This window comes from Brienomyrus brachyistius, chromosome 6 (assembly GCF_023856365.1).
Source record: "Brienomyrus brachyistius isolate T26 chromosome 6, BBRACH_0.4, whole genome shotgun sequence".
Classification (NCBI taxonomy): domain Eukaryota; kingdom Metazoa; phylum Chordata; class Actinopteri; order Osteoglossiformes; family Mormyridae; genus Brienomyrus; species Brienomyrus brachyistius.
The window spans coordinates 6817913-6840712 of record NC_064538.1 but is presented as its reverse complement, the minus strand read 5'-3'; the positions used below and the strand labels follow the sequence as shown (position 1 = coordinate 6840712).

Sequence of the window (22800 nt, the reverse complement as noted above, 5' to 3'; positions counted from 1 at the left end):
TCCTATTTGATGCTTTCTGTTTGACCTTTGACGAACGCTGATCCACAAAGGCTATGCCTTCATACAACACATCCTTCAAAGGATGCAAGCCCCAAATTTGGACAGAGCCACTCTGTGAAAAGGCTTCTTGTGTTGAACACATGGTTCTGCATTTCACAGAGTTCTTAGACATCTGGGATAGAAACACTCTGCTCTGCCAGCCTGTGGCCAAATACCTGCCAGGTTGGCGACCCTGAGTGCCTCCTGGCCTTTGGAGTTCTTCGTGCGGTTGGGGTTTCGCTGCTTGTTGGTAGCAGAGCGGATGCTGCGGATGTGCACCTCAGTAGCTTTGAAGAAGGCCACCATGAAAGGCTGCTTGCTCTGGGGGCCACTGCGGCCAATGAGCCCTGCTACTCGGGGGTTCACACTCTGACCTACAGGGGGAGACAGAGAAACATCAGCAAGTTATCTTCTACCCTCTACAGTATATAATGCAAAGCAGAAACACCACCCAGAGACACTGACGGGGGGGGAAGCAAGTCAGTTGTCCCTGGGTTAAGGGGGGCCCTCTAACCTTTAAAAAATCTGCTGCAATAATTTGTCAAAAATACATATTTGTGAAAACTTTCTATAGCATTTGTGAATCACAGGAAAACTAATTGCTTTATATCTCCCTAAATTTCCTTGACATAGCGGTCAAAAACTATTTAACTTCCCCTATAATGTGAAAAATGGTTTGGTCTGCTCTTTTGGTGGAAGTCATATAAATTTGCGGTCTTTCAAAAAGCATCACCTTACAAGATTTTTCTTAATATGCCTGAGATGTTGGAGAGGTGATAAACTTGGTTTAACATTTCATAGATTTCCTGCAGACCCAGAAAGATGCAGCAAGTGGACTGTGGCGGTCAGAGGGGAGAATTGGCAGTCCACTCAATACATGGATTTGTGTATTATTTATACGTATGATCTATAAATTTTTTGTATGATGTATGTATTAAAATTCATTTTCTGTTTGCAATCAGTTCAATTTGTCATGTTCCAATTCTAAGGGAATTTTAAGTGAAATGGAGAAGTGAAGTAAAGAAATAATAACTTGGATTATACGATAATTCTTAATATGACTTCAGTGCAATATCTGGGCATTTTGTCCAGCCCAAGGCTGATGTTTTACAAACACATGTTGCATAGTGTCCATCTATCATTAGACATTGCAGGATAACTCTCGCTTTCTGACTGGGAAGCAATCATTTTCTTAAATTTCCCTTGCACCAGTCCCATGTACATGACCAGCCAGAAAATATTTGTATGGATCTAAACTTTCATAAGCTTTAAACTGCTCATGCCTGTATCTAGACGTAGTGTGAACTAGATGGATGACGCTATAATGGGGGGGAGGAGACCTTTGAAGATCAACGTGTTCCCTGGCACGAGCAATACACACTGCAGGCATAAACAAACAAATAGTACTATTACTACTACTACAACTACTACTACTACTAATAATAATAATAATAATAAAAATAACAACAACAACAATAAACTCAGGACAGTGGTGCAGTGGTGCAGTGGTTAACACTGTTGTCCCCATGTCATAGTGAGGTTTTCTTCTGCCATGGTTGTATTGCAAAATTCCCCATGCATACACACACACACACATACACACACACACCCATGCCCTGCAAAGGGTTGGCACCCCATCCTGAGTAGCTTCTTGCCTTGCGCCTGTAGCCTCTGGGATAAATTCCAGACCCCCCCCCCAACCCTGAATAGGATCTGCAGTTTCAGATGATGGATGGATAATAATGAATTATTATGTTTTTCGCTCCCATGATCTTTGAACCTGTCGGCCAGTTTACCATGTATATGTGACAGATCCCTTCAGGGTTGATGAGTGGTGCATTCAGAAAAGCCACAATAGTTCCTACGTTAAACTGCTCACTACAGAGTCTGTGGAATATCTTCAATAAATGGGTCATGATTTCTGGTAAGAGACGTTGCTGTTGAATTTTTCAAATGTATTTTTCTGCTGCTTTAACCGCCAGAGAAAGAATGCCATTCACTCCCATTATATTCCAGAGAAGCCCGACATTCATACGCCTGAAAACTCAAAATCTAGGCAACGGAGGGCACAGGTGAGGGAAATAAACCGAACTGTGTTTGAGGTGGGGGCAGAAATATAAAAAAAATATAAAAAATAATACAAGCACATTATATGCCTGTACACAATGTAATGGGGGGGTGGGGGGGTGGTTAAGCTTATATTACATCATGAGGACCAAATGTCCCCACAATGTGATAAAAACCTGTTATTTCAACATTGTGGGGACCTTTTTTTCAGTCCCCAGAAGTGAAAATTCAATTTTATAAAAATCCATGACTGCAATCAAAAAACTAAAAATGCCAAAAGTCTATTTTGTTTGGTTACTTATGGTTGAGGTTAGGGCTGGGTTGGGGTTACGGTCGTCAGGCTGGGATTAGGGTTATGCCTGTAGAAGTGAATAGACAATAAGATGAATACAAGCATGTCTGAGTGTGTGTGTGTGTGATTGTGCGTGAGTGCATGACAGAGTGAGTGCATCCTCCCCACTTCACAGTGACGGATAATTAAAAGCACTTCTTTATTCTTGAAAAGAGCCCCCCCCCCCCTTAATCTCCTCAGTGCTGCACGTGCAGGCTTGGTGATGCAGGGAGCTCCTGAGGCTCCCGTCAGGAAGCCACCTGCCAAGCCACGCTTCAGGAGGCCTTTGGCTGCATTCCTGCTCTACTGTAAAAGGGGCACAAAGCGAAGCCAAGCCGGTGCCTCCGGTGGGCCGATCATGACGGGCCCTTGGGCCTGCTCACGCATGTCCACTCACGCTCTGTTCTCCTACACATTAAAGGAGAGGCTCCCTCTGTTGTCTACACAACACCTAGCATGTAATATCCTGTAACAGTTAAGAGAGTTTCGAGCAGATCCCCCCCTGCAGGTGTTAGCTCTGCTCAATCAGAGGGTGTCTTCTCCTGAGACGCTGGCAGCGTGTCTGTGACTGGGGTGTGTTTTAGAGGATCAGTGCTGCTCTTTGACACAGATACACTCTTGCCAAACCTTGGATCCCCACTATAATCCTTGCATCACAATTCGCTTTATTTGTTTTCTATAATAACTTAGGGTTGCCAACTCTCACGGATCTGGCATGACACTCATGATCACGCATCTTACGGCAAATCTATATTATTCTATTATAAACCTAAAATTAGCTAAAAAGCACTGGGGTAGTTTGCAAACCTTACAGACAATTTAAGGTAATAAAACTGTTACATACATGTAAATGCATGTGCATGTGTGTGCAGACTAGTCTCGAATTGAAAATCCCATGACCAAAGTTGGCAGCCCTGACTAACTATTCCCACCAAGGAATGGCTTTTGACCTCATCAACATGAAACATCAGTCACTAATAAGTACTCAGCTATGTATACATACCTGCCAATACTTCCAGTTTCCCTGGGTTTCCCCCAATTTTCCACCTCCACTCCCACTAAACACCTGATTTACTATTTTTCCCAAAATTCATCCACACCTTGACAATCACAAAAATCTACAGGTGGTAGAGTAGCACAGTTGGTAGAGTATCAAGCACTTAACATGGAGGTACAGTGAAACCTTGGATTGTGAGTATAATTCATTCCAGAAACGTGCTCGTAATCCAAAGCACTCGTATATCAAAGCAAATTTTCCCATTAGAAATAATGGAAACTCAGATGATTCTTTCCACAACCCAAAAATGTTCATAAAAAATTAATACAAAATATGAAGCATAAGGTATAAAGTATATATAACAAATTAACCTGCACTTTACATTTGAAAAGAATCGTGGATGGTGTGAGGGAGACGAGAGAGAGGAGAAGAGGAGGGTTATTTTGTAGGACAACTTTCACTATAACTAACGGAATCTCTGCTATCTGTTGGCTCACTGGAATCTTTTTCTTTTGTGCAACTTTAACAAGGAACCTACAGCCGCTTTTGTCTCCTTTTCGATTTCGCGGAAATGTGGACATTGCATTGTCGTTAAACAGATTCATCGCTCGCACTGCTACACCCTTATTCGGGTGGTGCTTTTCTACTAAATGTTGACTATGCGAGTGAGTCACGCCGACTGAGACCGAGCATGGGAAACGATTACCCACAATCCTGCAGCGAGAGAGAGAGAGAGAGAAGAACCATTGGCTCAGTTGTGATTACATGACGCTAGGCAGACAATACGTATACATAATACTCATATTGCAAGACCTCAAGTAAATTTTATCAAGTTAAAATTTATTTTTAAATTTTGCCCTATTACATGTGTTTGGTGGGGTAGGTCACCATGCCTATGATGAGAAAGTCGCCAGTTCAAATCCCATGATCAGTAGAGTAGTTGCGTCACTGTAGGGCCCTTAACCCCAAAGAAGAAATGGCTGACCCTGTGCTCAGACCCCAACCTTCATTTCCAACTGTATACGTGTACGTCTGAAAAATGGGATGTGTGAAAACTCAAGAATTCCTTAGAACCTGTACATCTACAAATAATGCATAATTTCTTTTTTTAAATAGTTTAAACAGTTTATACTTACCAAAGTATATTGTATATTTTCACAACTGACTATGCAAGAAAATCACCATAATCCATTTTGAACATTATGGTTTATTTTCATATGATAAACTCCCCATTTAGATATTTTAGTATGAATAAACATAACTATCTAATAAAGGTAGAAGCAGGAAAGAATATTCATTGATGGCCCTCAGCTTGTATTTTTACAACCTGTATCATATCTATATCTATATGCTCACTTACCGTCTACACTCTCCAATGAAAGCTGCAGTCCAAGGTTCCGACCCGGGTTGAGAACCCAGTGATTGCTGGTGGCGGTGATGTCAAACACCAGCCAGCCTTCCTCTGCTGCCCACATGACGCGCGAGTCCAGGAGAAACAAGTCTGATTCCCTACAACAAGCAGGGGCAAAAGAAAGGTGTGCAGACACTAGTAAATACCTCCAGGGTTGGACAATATGAAAAGAAGGACCGTTAGGGGATTTGGACACATTGAGAAGACAATGCTCCTGAAAACAGGATTTAAAACTCCAGGTATCTATGCTAACAATATCTGTGCAATGTACACATCTCAGATTATATATCCCTGCCCAAAAACACTGTAATTCCAGTTATAATGAGAATTACATTCTTGGTTTACAATGTAAACATATATAGTATAATCGTCTTCCAGAAACGTACTTGTTTGACAGCAGTACCATAAGCCCCGGGAACGCACAGCACATTATAGGCCTGTGTTGCTATGGCAAAACAGAAAAGAAAAATTTCCCGCTATATACAGAGCTGGAAATGTAACTTTAAATAGACACTACAGTGTCACTTTAACAGCATAATGAAAATGCAACGTTGACGATCCTATTAGGATCCCATAGGCCTGTCTACCGTCGAGCTGCTCAAGGCCAACACACTTGCACAATTTGTAACAAGTTCAGGTTTCAAACTGAAGGAGGGGATGAGATGCTGTCACCGTTTCTTTCACTTACTTCTGTTCAGTAAACTAAAGTGTTTTATAAAAGACAGACACTGAAGTGCACTTGGCCCTCAGGCTTCAACAGCTTTGCTACCAATTTGTGTGGGACGCTTAAATTGACTTTTGAATAGCAACCAAAAATGAGCCCTCTTCAGTACCATGTATTTGAGGGTAAAAGTTGCAATGTTCATCGATGACGAACAGAGCAGCAGAAGTTGGACAGATTCCGAATCTAAAGGTTAGCGAGTGCTGTGGGTACAAAACGGGAAGAAGGTACGGTAATAAGAGAGCGAGTGACACGGGACAGAAAGGAGAAAGAAAGCAGAGGATGGATTGCAGAGGGTGGATGGAATCAAACGACTCCAGCTGGTGAGACGAGCACTTCATCAGTCCCAGGGGGCCACTTCATTTCCTTAATTGACAATAATGGCCTCATAAATGACTCTTGGTTTCATAACAAACAAGCAACCCCAGCTGTAAATCACCAGCAGGAATTCTGGGGAGTACTGGCCCTCCGTGGAGACGGAACCACAGCACCACAGAAGGAATCTGAGCCCATTCATGACTGCCTGCAGTGGCTCTATCTTCATGGATGCTTTACTTGAAACCTTCTGGACACCCCATACTACTATACATGCCAAACTATACATATAGATACCAGTAGGGAGGAATTAGGATGTTGTGCTTTATACGTTTAATGCATTAATTAAACATAGTGTCTGGCTGTATGCCTGAAACGCCTTGAAAATGATTCATGAATGTCATGTGCCTTTGATCTAGACTTGGAAATACCCATCTTCATAAAGAATGGGGCCACAGCCCTTTCTAACAGCACTTTCATGCATCTAAGGGCGCTTTTCCACCACACCAAGTACATTACTTTTAGTATGGTACTTTCACATTTCCATTGACTTCTGGTTGAGTACCAGTACCAAAAGTTCCTGTAGCTAAAGTGCCAAACCAGCTGAGGTACTTCTTTGGTACTTCGGTTCTTTGGGGTGGGACTTGAAATGCTTTCGTTGTCGATCGGTTATGCAAATAGCCTGCCGCTGAAATGCAATACAAACGCCGCCTTGGAAACAGTTGCGAACTCAGAAAATAATGATAAACGAAGTAAAAAAAAATGCGATGTGGTCGTAAGAATATATGCAACAAAAAGATGTGGATGGCATGACAAGAAATTAAAAAGCATTTTGTTTAATATATTATTTTGTTCTAAATATATCAAAAGTGGGGCGGCATGGTGGTGCAGTGGTTAGCACTGTTGCATCACACCTCTGGGACCCGGGTTCGAGTCTCCGCCTGGGTCACATGTGTGTGGAGTTTGCATGTTCTCCCCATGTCGTCGTGGGGTTTCCTCCAGGTACTCCAGTTTCCCCCCACAGTCCAAACACATGCTGAGGCTTATTGGAGTTGCTAAATTGGCCCTAGGTGTGTGTGTGTGTGTGAATGGTGTGTGAGTGTGCCCTGCGATGGGCTGGCCCCCCCATCCTGGGTTGTTCTGTGCCCGTTGCTTCCGGGATAGGCTCCGGACCCCCCGCGACCCAGTAGAATAAGCGGTTTGGAAAATGGATGGATGGATATTGAAAAATGATTTTATTGTAATAAATACTGGGGTATTTATCAAACAAAAAAAGGAGTTTCTTTCAAACCCATCTTCCAAGTGATTTAAACAGCTACGATAAAAATGATTACAATTATCTTGGAGAATGCATGCAAGCACTCATGCACAGCCAGGGAGGCAAAATATAAATAGATTTTTAAACATATAATAATCTATAAAAGGAATAATAATTGAAATAGCAAGGGTGGCACGGTGGCTAGTGCTGCTGTCTCACAGCAAGAAGGTCTTGGGTTTGGTCCTCGGGTGGGGCGTAGGACCTTTCTGTGTTCACATGCTCTCCCCGTGTTTGTGTGGGTTTCCACCGGGGCCCTGGTTTCCTCCCACAGTCCAAAAGTGTGCATGATAGGTTAATTGGAAACTCTAAGTTGGCCCCGTGAGTGTGTTTGTGTGTGTGTGTGTGTGTGAGTGTATGCGCCCTGTGGTGTGTTGGCGGCTGCCCAGGGTTGGTTCCTGCCTGTGCCCCTTCTTCCCAGGATAGGCTCTGGTCCCCCCCCATGACCCCGCTTGGGATTAAGCGATAGCGGTGATGGATGGAATTAAAATAACAATGCTTGTTAAGTTTTTTTCTGATAACAGAGTAAAAATATTTTTGCAAAAAATTAACCCCCACGCTATAATGTCCATACAGAATTGAAAGTAATAAAAGGCCTAATTTTAATATAGCTGACTAGTGATGTAAGAATTGGATATGCATACCATGCGATGTTGGTCTTAATTTCACACGTCGTCCAGTCCTACTACATCTATTTTTTGAATACAGTACAAAATACCCCGTCTTGCATTGTGATGTCATCTGGCACCGGTACCAGTTTTTACGCCAGTAGAAAAGAGACACCTTGAACTACTGTCCTTTGGGTACAATCTCAAAGTACCAAAAGTATGGTACCGGGTGCGGTGGAAAAATGCCCTAAGATACCTCTTAATTAAAGAAGGAAACTGAAGACTGGGGAAGTGAGACAACGGCTTGTATAAAAATGCCAACACATCCCTTTAAGTGCTGTTTTACAATGAGACCACAGAGAAGAAAAATCTGGAAAATTTCATTAATTACTCTAGCAGGTGATGAAGGAACTACATTATGTGATTAAGCACATCTGCTGGGCTCTCACCTGTCTGAATGTTCCTCCAGCACCTGGTAAACACGGACACGGAAGGTCTCGTTCTCGAAGCGCTCGTGCACAAAGTCCTTGTAGATGCGGAACTCTGCGGCAGTGACGGCCTCACCCTCAGGGATCCGTGACAGGTCGAAGCGGAAATCACGGTGATGCCGCCGCACAGGCAGGAACTCGCGGTCATGCTCCACTGGCGAGAGAGACACACATTGGGGAAGTTAGCTGGAAGGAGATTGGTCACACTGAAAAAAAACCTTTTAAGCATTAATTACCCGGCGGTGATTTGCCCGAAAGCTGCATTCCTTTATAGACCAAACTGGAAGATCTTTCTGTTGTTCTCATATGACTTTAGACTCAGAAATATAATTCGGAGGATTAGGGTTTCTAAAAATGTTTTGATATGTACACTTGGATTCAAGCATAGCTATTTTTGTTAAGGGCGGTGCAGTGGTTAGCACTGTTGCCTCACACCTCTGGGACCCGGGTTCGAATCTCTGCCAGGGTTCCATGTGTGCGGAGTTTGCATGTTCTCACTGTGTTGTTGTAGAGCTTCCTCTGGGTTACTCCAGTTTTCCCCCACAGTCCAAAAACATCCTGAGATTAACTGGAGTTAAGAGATTGTCCATAGGTGTGCTTGTGTGAGTGAATGGTGTGTGACTGTGCCCTGCCTTGGGTTGGCACCCCATCCTGGGTTGTTTCCTGCCTTGCATCCGTAGCCTTGGGCATACGGGTGCAACCTTGAATAGGATCTGCGGTTACTGAAAACGGATGGAGGGATGGATGGATCGTTTTGTCTCTTTCATGGGAGGGTCTCATCCTTTTCTTAGCAGGTCTTTCTTGCGGTTGCCCCTTCACTTCTCATAGGCTCACTGCTCATCATTTCTCTTTCATCTTTTCCCTCATTCCTCTAATTCTATGCCCCAAATAATGAGTCTCTTTGACCCAAAGCTCATTCAGGCAAGGAGGCTGCCCCCCAAAACGTCCTCTGCCTGACCCCTGGGATTCACCGTATCCTCTTAAATGTGCACAACCTCTACCTACAGGCAAGTGCATGAACTACAATTTAAACAATGGCATCTTGGATTAAAACGTCTGGATAGCTTAGAATAAAATTCAGTGATTGCACTGCGGCAAAGCCTTTGGTAACAGTAATGAGATGTGATTAATCGATTGACTGAAAGGCTCCTGATTCTCCCTTTCTCCAATCTTTCAGCAGTCTTTTATCAAATCGACATTGGATTCTGACTAGTTCTGGCAGCACTGCGAACCTTTTTATCTCTGTCAAGGTCCTCGAGCTGGAGACGAACAGAAGGCTACTTGTTGGCTGTCCTGCATTTGTTCAGTTATCTCAGAAAAACCTTTGAACGTCCTCCGTCCTAAAGCAACTAATTCGATGTGGGCGAGCAAATCAGACAGAACAAAATCTCAACATGATCAAACAGAATCAAACATAAAATCTAGCTTAAAGAAGCGGACATCCCTTTAAATTAAATGTGTTCAGTGTATCCAGTTCAGGGAGTTTCTGAATGACTTCTGAATTTCCCTGTCTGTTACGGTCCCTCCTTACACACTTACACAAACTCACACATATGCACACACTCTGTCTCTCTCTCTTTCTCTCTCTTATTCTATCCCTCGTTCTCACAGAAAGGCGGTGCGGTACAAAGACTGCACTGTGAGCATCGAGTAGGGGAAAGCATGGATCTAATTACTTTTCAATAGGGGAGAGGTTTCTGTTCGCGATTAGCGAGGGCCTTTCGTGCTTATTGTCCCAGGATTCTCAGGGCACTCACATTGTTTACACACCGTTTGCACTAAAAAGTGCCCCTCGAAACCGACCCAGTGGACCCTGCCCCGTGGGACGCTCAAAACGGCCGTCCCAACAGTGGAATTGCCACGTCAATAGAGATTTGCGGCCGCAGCCCCTCCTGCGGTTTCATTAAGTGACAGCACACTTCTTCCACTTCACATGTTTGCTACACTATACGGCGCAGAAGCCGCAGGAAATCCCCACGTGACCCGTCTTCATTTCATCAAGGTCCCTATTAGACACTTGCTACAATCACACTGCCACGGCCACTGTCAAGACTCATCGGCCTCTTAAATGCCTCAACAAGCAGCGTTCAGTGACTTCTGGAGGAATTTTTCCGAATCCCTTCAGCCAAAGGACAATAAGCTCTTTTTTTTTTGTAGTTTTAGAAATTTTATTCAAACAAAAATCCAGATTCATGGTGGGAGTTCAGTCTTTTTTTCTGAAATCATTAGCCCATCCTTAACATGCTTCCCGAACATCAAAGTAAACAGCTGAGTTTTACTACTCATTCGGCATGTAGATCAAACAGTCCCTCCCCAACTCGCAGATGGAAAAACACAAGTGCTGTTCCATTTCCCTGATAGTGTTTTATGGATGACGTCCACCAAGCTGTCACAGTCTCTATCCCACTTTACTAAAGATACTTCCTGGAATGTGTTTAAAGGTTTCCAAACATGCACGCCACTCCTTATTCATTCAGATCTCAACTAAATGAAATCATCTGTGTTCCTTACACTAATTTCCGTGCGTTTTCCAGTTTTAGCAGGTACACTTTCACGTTCATTTTGTCATGCGACCGCAACGCGTTAAATCAACACAGGAAATGCAAGCGGTGTTTTTCTTTTTACTTTTTTTTTAACTAGTGTCTGGCTTTAGCCACATGGTTTGCGCGTACGTGAGAGCTCGCCCTGATTGGCCACAGATGGGAGATCTGCATCTCGCTGGCTCACACTTGTTCCTTCTTCCTGAAGTGTGATCAACTAGGCCATATATGCTGTAAATAAGTCCTGCGAATGAGGATGCTGAGCCTACGCTGGAACAGGGAGCCTTGGCCCCGTGTTGGTAGCCAGCAGCACCCTGTGCCTGGATCCCCCTCGTCCGCAGTAAGTGTGCTCTCTCTCCCGGGCTCCGCATCCTACCCAGTCCAGTGCAGGTGCAGACTGTGGCGGAGGAACACAGACCTGCTCTCGCAGCGCAGGGAGCATTAGGCCCCTTAATCTCCCAATCCGCCCCTTCACATTAAAAGCGCTTTATCTGGACTTCAGAGAACAGCTGGCCGCAGCTGTGAGTCTCCTGGTAACCCTTTCCTTCCCTCCCTCCCTGCGCAGCACTGCTCAGCTGTTCCCTGAGTCTGCCCCCCCCGACTAAAGTGCCCCCTCCACCCTCATCACCGAAGTGTGGCAGAGCACAGCCTTTATTTCTCCGAGGTCCTTGGAGTTCACGTCACATGTGCACATATGGGGACTACATCTTACGCGGCCTGCAGATTAAGCTAAACACAACCAACTTATCCACTTAATGCATTTTGCCATTTTCTAACCTCGTCCATTCATTTTTCATACCCTACCAACCCATCCCCCCAACATATGACCCCAGTCATCTTAAACCTCATCTGCCCCCCCCCTCCCCACGCCATTCCTTTCTTTGCATCCACTCCCCCTGTGCCCCTCTCCCGGCTGAATCCCATTAACAGAGTATGGCAGTAATTAGGAGCTAGGCAGAGGCGCAGTTAAACACAAATGGCTACGTTTATTGCTTCCTCTGAGAGGAAGCGAGCAGCCATCATCGTGGTCGCCCTACATGCGCTAAATAAACATTTCGGAGAGAGCACAGGTCTTAAACAGTCGCCAGGAGAAACGCAAGCCGCGGCATTTGCAACCCTGTTCGCTTTCGGCCTTCCATCGCTCTCCTAGCGGCCCTCATCTCAGTGCAGGTCTGGCCTCCAAATGAGGTGGAACCAATTCTGAAACACCGCCTTGCGCTTCAACCGTTGTCACTGAGCTGTCATCGATATCAAGGCGCATTTTAACTTCAGCTCCTACCAAATCCGAATGTTTACCCTTAGGTGACTCAGGTCCGCCACTGTGCCCACTGCAAACCCCCCCTTGTTTTAATGTTGTCTCCTGCAGCTTCAGCACGGCCCCTCTGGGCCACCGTCCACATAGCAAAGGTGCTGCCATTTCGACATATTTACATATCTTGTAAACTGGCATTTCTCGGCACAGCTGTAGAGGCTCACGGCGAGGTTACATGGTTCTTCCACCCCTCCCCAGGAAACATGAAAGCTAATATGGTTCATTCACACCAGAGACGCGCACCACTGTTTACTATGTAAATCATCTAAATGAGTATGAACATCACATCAGTCAAAAGACTGCTCATTAAGATTAGTCTCTGAAGTCTGATTAGAAACACTCACTACTACAGCTACTGTATATATATATATATATATATAGACAGACCCAATCTTACTTGAAAGTCAGCAGCCAGTAACTTCTACGCTAATGGGCTCTTGATTCCATTTTTTTTTTTTTGTTTAACAAAAGCTATAATCCGAATTGTATTTCTAAAAGTCAGTTCGCTTTCTAAACCCACCCAGTTCAAAAACTTTTCCATCAGTATCTTCAATCTGTCATAAATTTACTAAGCATCATCCATACATTCATCTATCCATCTATCTATAAACCACATTCAAAGAGATATCTTACTGGACCTTGAAATATGGGCAGTGGAGCGACTGCAGCTGCCTGATTTATAAACTGACTGAAGACACACAAACTCCCCCCCCCAAAGGGATGCAGACACAATGCTAGGCTAAGCAGCTCAGGAAATAATGATGAGGGCATGCTAATCGCCTCTGTCCTGGTGGGGCGACCTCTGCTGTGAGGGGACCGGGCTCTTCCTGATAGGCCCCCAGGCCGAAGCGCTAAGACTCTCCCCCAACACCTTGCTCACCAGGCAGGTGACACAACACATTAGCACGAGTGTCTGTCCAGAGCCGTGGCACCCACACACCCCAGCCTCTTGTTTCCGCTTCCCTGCAGGGAGAACACCGCACTTTCCCCCCCTCTCTCCCCAGTGCGCTTTCCTTAAAAAACAACCGTGGCGTTACAGCGGAGGGGCTCACAGCCACTCTGGAACGAGTGCAAATAAAGCCACTGGTCAGTGAGAAGGCGGAGTTAGGCTACAGTGGTGGAATCAAGACGTCTTGCTTGCGGTTTTTGGGAATTATAGAGCAGGGCAGTCCTCAGGCTCTGAGTGGAAACAATTTTAAATTCGGCACCACATCCCCAACCTCTTAACACTCACGAGGAAGCCGTATGAATCAACTTTCCTGTGTTTGCAGAGTAACCCCTGAGGACCTCTTGCATTCCTATAAGTCAGTTCGCTTTGTAAACCCACCCGCTTCGAAAGCTTTTCCATCAGTGTCTTCAAGCATAAAGCTGTCCGTCGGGCACAATTCACACTCTTTCACTGCTACTCCCAACGTATTTGTCCCGTGGAAAGGAACATCTCCAAGCAACGGGTGGCCTCCCACAATGGAACCATTACCAAATTTGAGATTTCCTGCCCAGGGGCTGAAGTCAATGACATCATCCTCTAATGATGCATTTGTATTATTTACTTGTATTATTAACACCTTGCAGGGCATGTTGTCTCAAGGAACACTAACAAAGCACAATTAATTGCACATTACATCCAACCAGTCATTTGTCTCACCACAATTAAATTCTTGGAGTCACTCGTGTTTAATGAAGTAGTAACTGTTCGTCAGCAGATGACTATCAATTTTGTTGACTGGAGTCCTGGACCACAAATAGGTCTCCAACGGCTTTAAAATTTCTAAGGTGCTGCTTTGCATCTATAAAGTAAAGCTACTTCCACTCAACCCCCCAGTCTGGTGGTAGGTTTTTTAAATTATTGCAGTTGATGAAAACTGGACAATTAGGGAAAGACAGAAGAAATGTGTAAAACATAAGTACATGAAGCCATCGTTAACTGCTTACTCGGGAGACGGTTTGACTACATTAGCTTAATAGGCCAGCAAGACACTGATATTGGGAAGTGGTTTAAATCAGGAGGAACATTTGATGACCAGGTCTATGTTCTCTGCTGCTGCTGGGTTGAACTGTTGTTTTTTTCCCCAGAATTTTCCTAATTTAGCTGTACTGGTGGCCACACCCTGCCGCTTGGCCTTTCAGCTCATCAAGACTCTCCATTATTACAGACTCCGTCACACTTCACAGTTTCGAAGCAAATATTTTCCCTGAACTCAGGTCAGTATAAATGGTACATATAATGTACATGCTACATATAACTGTACACATAACTGTGGGTTATTTAATGAAGTAGCTAATATACTCCCTTCTGCTCACAGTTACACTTTACATTGTGGCCGTTAAATTATTATGCTTTTGGCATGAAGCTTATTGTCTGCCTCATTCGGAGTTCTAGGTATCAACATGAAATCAAAAGTATCCAACAATATGGCTGCCGTTGAACTCCAGGAGTATCGGTGGACCAATCTAAGGGAAGGTCGGCGGACCGGTCTCGGGGGAAGGTTCTGGGTCTCTAACCGGACTTTTTTCATCACATATGGCGAAGCATCGCCAATTCAGTTCATTCCTCCAGAGTGTTCTAATCTAAATGCATCATTTCTGTAGCCTAAGTAAAGAACAGTCTGCTGAGTCATTACTTCCATGAAAAACCACCCTGTACGTAATTACCAGGCAGTTCTCTTAAAGCACGTGAGGCAAGTCAGTGTCAAGCTCGCCGCCCTGCTAACATCGCAGCCAATGCAATGCCAGCCGCAGGTCCTCTTTATCAAACCCTAATCAAGGAAGCGGAATAGGTGATCCCCATACATATACATGCCTGTTACCAGTGTTACCAATGTAAAATCGCATATACATACTTCTCCCCAGACTGATTTCTGCATTTTTGATTATTTTTAGGTGGGTATATGGTAAATAATTTTTTTTAAAGGTGGCTATACACCATATATACTCGCATATTCCTACCACAACACTTCTGGTTGTTACCCCTCAACCTAGATAAACCTGAAACAGAATTAAGTGGAATGTTAATCAACATACATTTAAAGATTAAATGTCTTTATATGGTTTGTTGTCTGAACATGGAGCTGATGGACGCCCAAGAGACACTCAATTTTAGATACAAGAGATACTGATTATAAAAGGTCATTTAAGGTACAACAGGATCTACAGAATACGTCATTCCCCAGAGTTTATGCGTGCCCTGAAACTGAGACCCACAGTACACAGCCCTGAAATTAGTTCTGAGCCCACGTTAAGTGAAACAAGACCAACACCTTGATTATGCATTTTTTTTTTTGCCTTCCCACTCCTCAACACGGCAGTCATACTGAGCACCAGCCGCAACCCCTCTCACTGCCAGCTGGGCGCTGTGTCTCATCCGCTTCTGACAAATAGCATCTTAGCCAGTCACCAGGTCAGTACGTTTACCCAACAGCGCAGTGTCTTCTTTTCATCATCCTCCCTAAAGCTATGTCTACTAGACATGTCTGACCATTTCACCCAGGCTCAAGGCAAGGAGGTTCCAGCTGCCCCAATTACAGTGCCACACATGCCATTTACTGCTAGACTGACTGTTGTGCAAAATCCCACGTCAGAGGCACCACCTGACAAATAACTTCGTGAACCTGCCTTACCTTAAGGAACATTCCCACTGCCCCACTATCAAGTCCTGTGACAGATAGTCAGCTTTACATAAAAATGAAATGAAAATTAGCTACATAAAATAACAGTGGAGAGACCATATGTGCTTTGAGCATACATGAATCCTACGTTGAGGTTTTTCTTGTTTGTGATCAGGCGTTTCACGAATGACACTCACCCAGAAATCACACTGAGAGTGTAGTCTGGGAACCATTCGGCAAGATTTTGCATCAATTATGTAATGTTTCTACATTTTCATATTCTTTAAGAATTCTGCTGGGAGAATAAAAATCACAACAACACTGGATAATTGGAAATGAAGTCTTCACATTCCAAAGCGCCTCTTTGCTAACCTGCCAAGATTTCTTTCTTTGCAGTTCATATCATTTGCACCGCAAAACAAGACTGTAACAGAATACCCATGGGTACAAATCTAGGCCAGGATGTTCTTTTTTATTTACACGGGAAAATTAGCAAGGCATACACGAGAAGCATGGTTTTACCATATTTTATAACAAGATTAAATGAAGAGAATGAAAAGAAAAGCTATGTTCGATATATACAACTAATGCCAAATATAATATGGAAATGGGGCGTGAACAGCAAAGACACGCATTCAAAATTCATTTAAATACACGACCTTAAAAGTACTTTCGGACCATGAGGTGTAGAACAGTGTTTTCCAATCCGGTCCTTGGGGACCCACAGACGGTCCATATTTTCGCGCCCTCCCACCTCCCTGCCAGATAGTCCACATTTTTCGAGGGAGCAAAAACGTGGACTGTCTGCAAGTCCCCGAGGACCGGATTGGGAAACACTAGTGTAGAAGATTCGGTTTTGTACTCAAATAAATATTGAGAAATAGCTCATTTGAAAGAGAAAAAAAAATCCTTTTCTTTGATGACAGACCAGCAAACTCCTCATGTGGATTTTTCACATTTCGGGGTTCTCGCGTGCCCCCCCGAGTTATCCTTGCTAAGACCACCGGCCACAGATGGCGCCTCTAATGCATGCTGAGGTCGTTCAACAATCTTAGAAGAAAAACAGATTTTACTTTGCCGCACACAGGGTGGGAACTGATGGATCCAAAGTGATAAAATATCCCTGCAGCTGCTTTGGCCCACAGAAGACCAGGGGCGTCTGTATTAAAAACGTGCAGGGTCCAACGAGCAAGCTTCAGAGGGCTGGAATGTGAGGCTGCTTCTTTGAGGGAGTGCGTCTGCAGCAAACTGCAGCTGCGCAGGCGGGCTGCCCACTCCGGGACCGGGGAAACTGCATCTGTCTGGGGCACCTGCAGAGTTTCACCAACCCCCACCCCCTTCACTTCCCCACAATTGTTGCCATCACAACCACACCTCACAGCCTCTACCTTTGCCCATTTTCTATCAGACGTCCTTTTGTGTCCAGCACAGTTGCTCAACGGTAAAATCTAAAGCATGACTAATGCCCCGTAAAGACACTGAGCTACGGGGTGTGTTTGTGACAGTGCCAGGAAATCCAAACAAATTTTCCAAAAAGATCCTTTTTGAGAGGCCAATTACTTGCCTGTTAACACGCATTATAAAGCGGGGGAAATGGCTGTGGGCTGAGTGGCATGTGTCCAGAGGCAGGTTGCACAGCGTCTCGCAACCCCACAATAAAAACCGCCACAGCAATTACCTATTGTTTATGTATGACTCACTGCCTCTGTTTGCTAGCAGCCTCTCAGGTATGCTAGGTAAACCCAACCATTTGCTGTCAACATTTCTAAAGGGAAAACATACATGTGCGAGCACGCGCACCAACACACACACATACACACACACACAAAATAAGAAGGTACTCACAGAAGTGACCAGAAGTTGATCGTTTCACTGAGTTTTCCTTTTACATCTGCTGCGAATTAAAAGTAACAACGCACCTTTTATACGCTATATCATTCAAATTCCTGCCACAGCTAAGTACTTCTTAAGATGGCATCCCTCCTGAGACAGAGTCTGGGCCAGCTGATTTGAATCAGGGATATTACAGGCCGAGGGAGCTATCACGGATGGTAACAGCAGATCACATGCAGATGCTTGAGGACTGGCACTGCGGGACCATTCGCGGAGCTCCACAGCCTTTCCAGGGGAAGGCTGATCCACACACACGCGTAAAATGACAGAAGGGGAAGCTGTGACTAACCCTATTTGATAAGACTGTTAGCGGGATAAAATCATAGCAATAAAACCTGAGCCATACATCAACTTCCATTGTAGGGGAAATAACAAATAACAGACTGGTAAGTCACCCGGCTGCTACCCTGAAACTGCCGGGCAAAGCCACTGGGCAGGGAATGACTTCAGTGCGTGTGTCGGATCTGTTCCAAACCAACAGGCAGCGCTCTCTGGAAGCTGTGGTTTGTTGAGGGGAAATGCCTTAATTCAGTGTGTCTGTGGGCTGATGCGCCAGAGACCACTGGGATCAAATCAAAGAGTTAGCCAAGATTATAGTGAGGAGGTGCGGAGGGAGCTGGGTCTGCCACTCAGAGGAGACTGGGGAGCCCTGGTGCCTCATGAGCGCGGCGGCAGATTCCACGAAGGGCGACAACACCCTACACTCCCCCTCCTAATTCAACCTCTCGCCATTGTTTCACCCCCGTCTCTCTCCCTCATTTGCCTTCCAACCGAACCCTCAACACAATTGTACCTTTGCCCTGCAGCCGGAAGGAAAAGAGGGCCGTCAAACGCGAAACAAAAGCGCAGCGCTTCCTCGAAATGTCATAAGGCTGGTGCTGTCCAAGCTTCCTGAATGTGTCTGAACATGGTCCCTTGGAAACGAGGTGGGGGGGAGGTTTAGGTTGTAAAAAAGAATACACATAGGAATGGTGGAGGGCGAGGGGCTTTCACAGCTGATGCCAACTGTCCTGTTTATGTTGATTTGTTTAGCGACAGAGTGACATACAATCGAGAAATTGGGGTCAGTCAGTTCCTGGAGCAACTGGGTCTAAACCACAGAACCACATACCTTCCCACTTGGTATGGGATGGGATTAGTAGAACCTCTCAATCACTGTGCTTACATTCTCATTCAAGAACACATATACTAATAATAACATGCAACTGATTATGTTTACTGACACAATTCGGATACTTTACAAATGTCAGTCAACTGAGTGACTCAGAGCTGATGCACAACTTGCATGTATCCCGCAGCCCATTATGAGATTTCAACCCGAGTTAGCAGACTAAACAGCTGTGTAAGAAGGTGCTCTCAGCTGGTGTAGCATCCCCTTAGTGTCTATGCTCGCTACAGACCAGTGAGGAACTGAAGTGCCTCAAACATAAGGCCGTGCAGCAACAAGCTGACCACCTGTGTCGGATTATAGTGCCGAGCGGAGGCTCACTTATAGGAATCAGTTGAAGTAGGAGGAACACCCATTCCCACTGGTCACATGTCAGATGTTTCACCACGATGCACTGACGACTGTGGCGAGCAATCAAGGGCAGGATTTAGGGCAACGCTATAATAATCCAAGTCTTCCCACTTCACTGCCACATAGGAGTACACAGTGAATATGGATCACATGCAGAGAACTGCTGAACCAATAGGGCTTTTCGCACATTTTAGAAGCCAACAGTTACCTCTAATTGGTTATTACATAGTGTTGTAAAATGACTAACTTAGCATAAAATATGCTCATTTTTATTCTTATTAATTGACAAAATGATTGACTCATAAATAAGATAAAGAAATCAAGATTGTAATGTTGCTTGCGAAATATATATGAATGCGTACTACCATTTGGTTACTGATGTTGATAAATGTAATAAAGATGTTTTATATGGCCAGATAGTTTTTCAGCAGAAAATGAATAAAACTAATACAATTATATCTGAAAATTATATCACATCATGGTCATTTGCCAAAAAAATATAATCATAGTTTTTTCAATGTTTAGTAAACATGATTAAATTGTAAAATTTAAAACAGTAGAATGTTAAAAAAAGTGTACTGGGGTCACAATTTATCGAGCACTTGCAAAGCAGTCTACAATGAGCTTTCTTTTAAATAAGCTCAATCATTGTTCATAAAGTTCTTCCAAATGTTTAGAAACATCTATTACTGGAGCTGTTCATTAAGCTCACACTGTAAATTATGGAACATACACGAGCAAAGAAATGTCCCAGTGGAACCGGAAGTCCCAGTATCCTTGTTAAGCACTTTTTACTGGGGAATTGGGAGCCTGTTCAAGCTTTGTGGTCAAGCGCAACTGTGTCAGTCAAAGGCTAAAAAAAGTCACCACCTAGAAACGTTCACTGTAATTACAAATTTCAGAAAAAGAAATAGTGTCACCTCCCATTTCGCTGCCAAATACACCAAGAATTATTCTTTCCAGACTACATGGGATGTAGCAAGACAATATTTATTTTATATTTATCAATGTGTCTCATGTTCCCTTGGAATTTTGGCAGATTTTGCCACATAACAAAATACTGTATATTTATGAGGCACCATAAGAATAATACTTAAAATATGGATTCTACACCCGGTTATGTCTGTTTTATAGAGAAAGACCACCTAATACCCAAAGGTGAATAAACCAATTACATAACAACCACAACCACTGGACCAGCGTTCATTAATAAATGTGAATTTTGATTAAAACTTTCACTTGAAAAACATTCAGTCATAAGTTCCAATAAGTGACCCTGTTCCAAGAAATAACGTCATACATCACAGAAAATGACATGCAGAATATCAAAACCGTTCGCTACGCCGTACAAAGGCAAAGTGACGCATCTGGTAATAATTAACACTGCAAATAATAATACCAGGGCCAATGATTACACACAGTGTTATGAGTGAATTTTAGATATTCATTGTAAATGATGGAAACATTAAGGGCAGTACAGCTGTCTGTGTGGTATTGACGTTGTCTCCAACTGAGCTGATATGGAACACTGCAAACACGCGTGCCACGTAATAGGTTAATACCAGTATTAACAAATTGCACTCATGTCCTCTCCCGGCCACCCCACACAGATTGTTGGTTTCGGTACTCATCGGGTCAAATACCTGAAAATTAGCGCCGTGCTGATATGCAAGGGAACTATGGTAACGACTAAATTATGTCATAGTATAAATATTACGGCGTTAAAAGTCTGAGTGAAAGGTTTTAAACTAGGATCTTAGGATGTTTTTCCTAAGATAACGTCATAGTACCTGTAAATAAATTAGCTTGCAATAAGAATGATAAAGTCTTATATTTTCACTGTGCAACAAGTAAGAGAAACATTCGGATAATAATTCGTCTCCTATTAACGCCATAGAACATATGCCCGTAGGTAATTTGTCGACCTGTATGTTCTGCTTTTGAAGCACTTGTCATGAAAAGTAATAAAACAGTGCATATACAAACTGAAAACTGCGCAGTGATTATTTTTTCTAATTTTCACTTGAATTATATTATACTGCTTGGCATGCAAAAGATTTACAAATACAAACCAGAAGATTGTCGCCTGTGCGTAATTTCTCCAAGAAATTTGCGAAATATCTCGTTAGTCATTCTCAATCGTCTATCCATGCATCCATCCATTTTCTATCATATTTGTGTTAAAGCACTAACCCTCGCGCGTCTGTTATTATGCAGAATTACAATACAATAATGTAAGACGCTTGTCTGGAACAATACCTAAGTTGACGAAGCTCATGACCATATCGGCATCGTTAAGGAAGTTGCTGTCCTGCAGCGTCGCGACAGGTGGCCCTTGGGTTGTGAAGACAGGTTTGTAAGGGTATGAGTAGCCGTCCTCGCCTCCTTCCGTGGACATGGCATTGTACAGGTCCAGCATGAACATCGGTGCTGCATTGTTCTTGCCGTGAAGGTGAGGCCGTGGTCGGTGCGGCAGCCCCAGTATGGAGAGGATCTCACGCTGCATCTCCCGGCGCTCCTGGCTCTTCAAGCGTCGGTGGATGAAACTCGAGTGCACTTCATTGTCTAAAGTGAAGTTCATGAAGACTGTTTCGGCCAGGACACAGCAGCTCCACGCAAGAAACAGTGCTGGGATTTTTTTATTTAATATCGAAACCATGCTGTATTTACGAATATTATGCTGCCACCAGTTCTCCAATTAAAATTGGTACCACTTAGCGAATGCCCTGGAACCCGAAATAAAATATAATTGCTTACAAAGCTGCAGTATAATACATTAATTTAAAATAACTCGTGTCCCTGCATCAGCTCAGATCCCTCATAGTGAGGGCGAAGTTCCCAAGCTGATGCATCAAATTCAGCTTTCCTGCTTTTTTTCGTGTTCACTTTAAACCAACCCTGCATATATTCCTTTCTTGGTAAGGTCGCCCCGGGACGTTTTCTGTCTGCTGTTTTCCTCTACAGATCTCGGCAAGAAGCGCTACAGCCAGTGCAATGCTGGTTTAAAGTACAGAAAGCAAACTTTGAGGAGGCGCTGTTTGCTGGGAGGGGCAGGAGGCAGCTGCTATTGCCGAATTACAAAGCGCTAAGGGGGAATATGCGATCGGGGTCGGGCAGGTAAGGGGGAGAGCCATCAAGGTGTTTGCCTCTGTCTTGGTAATGACTGGGTGGAGACGCCGGTCTTCTCTCGCCAAAGCAGCGGCGATCTCAGTATTGCAAACGTTCAAAAGATACGCCTGCTGTGCACCCGCTAGTTTCTTTTGTTTGCAGGTAACAGCGGTGAACGCTTTTACTTGTCCGTCACAAGCGCCTTGTCCTGCAGCCCTTTGTTATTGGCATACAGACAGGCGGTCTGTTGCGTCTGTGGTTCGCTTGGGATCGGAAAGAATTACCGTCCGCTTTTGGAAATAATATCACTCTAGCTCCAGGTCTTATTAAAATAGGCGATAGCGGAAGTCCAACACTCTTAAATGTGCCGATTAAGTTGAGATTCTTTATTTCGCTTTTCCCCCCCGAGATACAAATTAACGTAGAATATGTAAATAGTAATGCTTTTTGTATTTCTTTACCGCCTTTACGCGAGAGAAGCGAAATAAATGCGTCTGACAATGTACGTCTTGACAGAAGAATATTTACTAA

At 44.0% G+C, this 22800-nt stretch overlaps 1 protein-coding gene across 1 annotated transcript in view; it reads right to left on the bottom strand.

The window, feature by feature from the left end:
* The window catches only part of bmp7b (bone morphogenetic protein 7b), a 30301-nt gene extending 8138 nt beyond the window's left edge, over positions 1-22163 (bottom strand). Inside the window, exons 1-4 of the mRNA XM_049018547.1 lie at positions 21421-22163; positions 8254-8446; positions 4795-4943; positions 216-413 (exon numbers count right to left, since the gene is read on the bottom strand). Coding sequence (XP_048874504.1) covers positions 216-413; positions 4795-4943; positions 8254-8446; positions 21421-21820 — 940 coding nt within the window. The 5' untranslated portion in view covers positions 21821-22163. The remainder of the gene's footprint in view (positions 1-215; positions 414-4794; positions 4944-8253; positions 8447-21420) is intronic.
* Between the last annotated feature and the right edge of the window lie 637 nt (positions 22164-22800).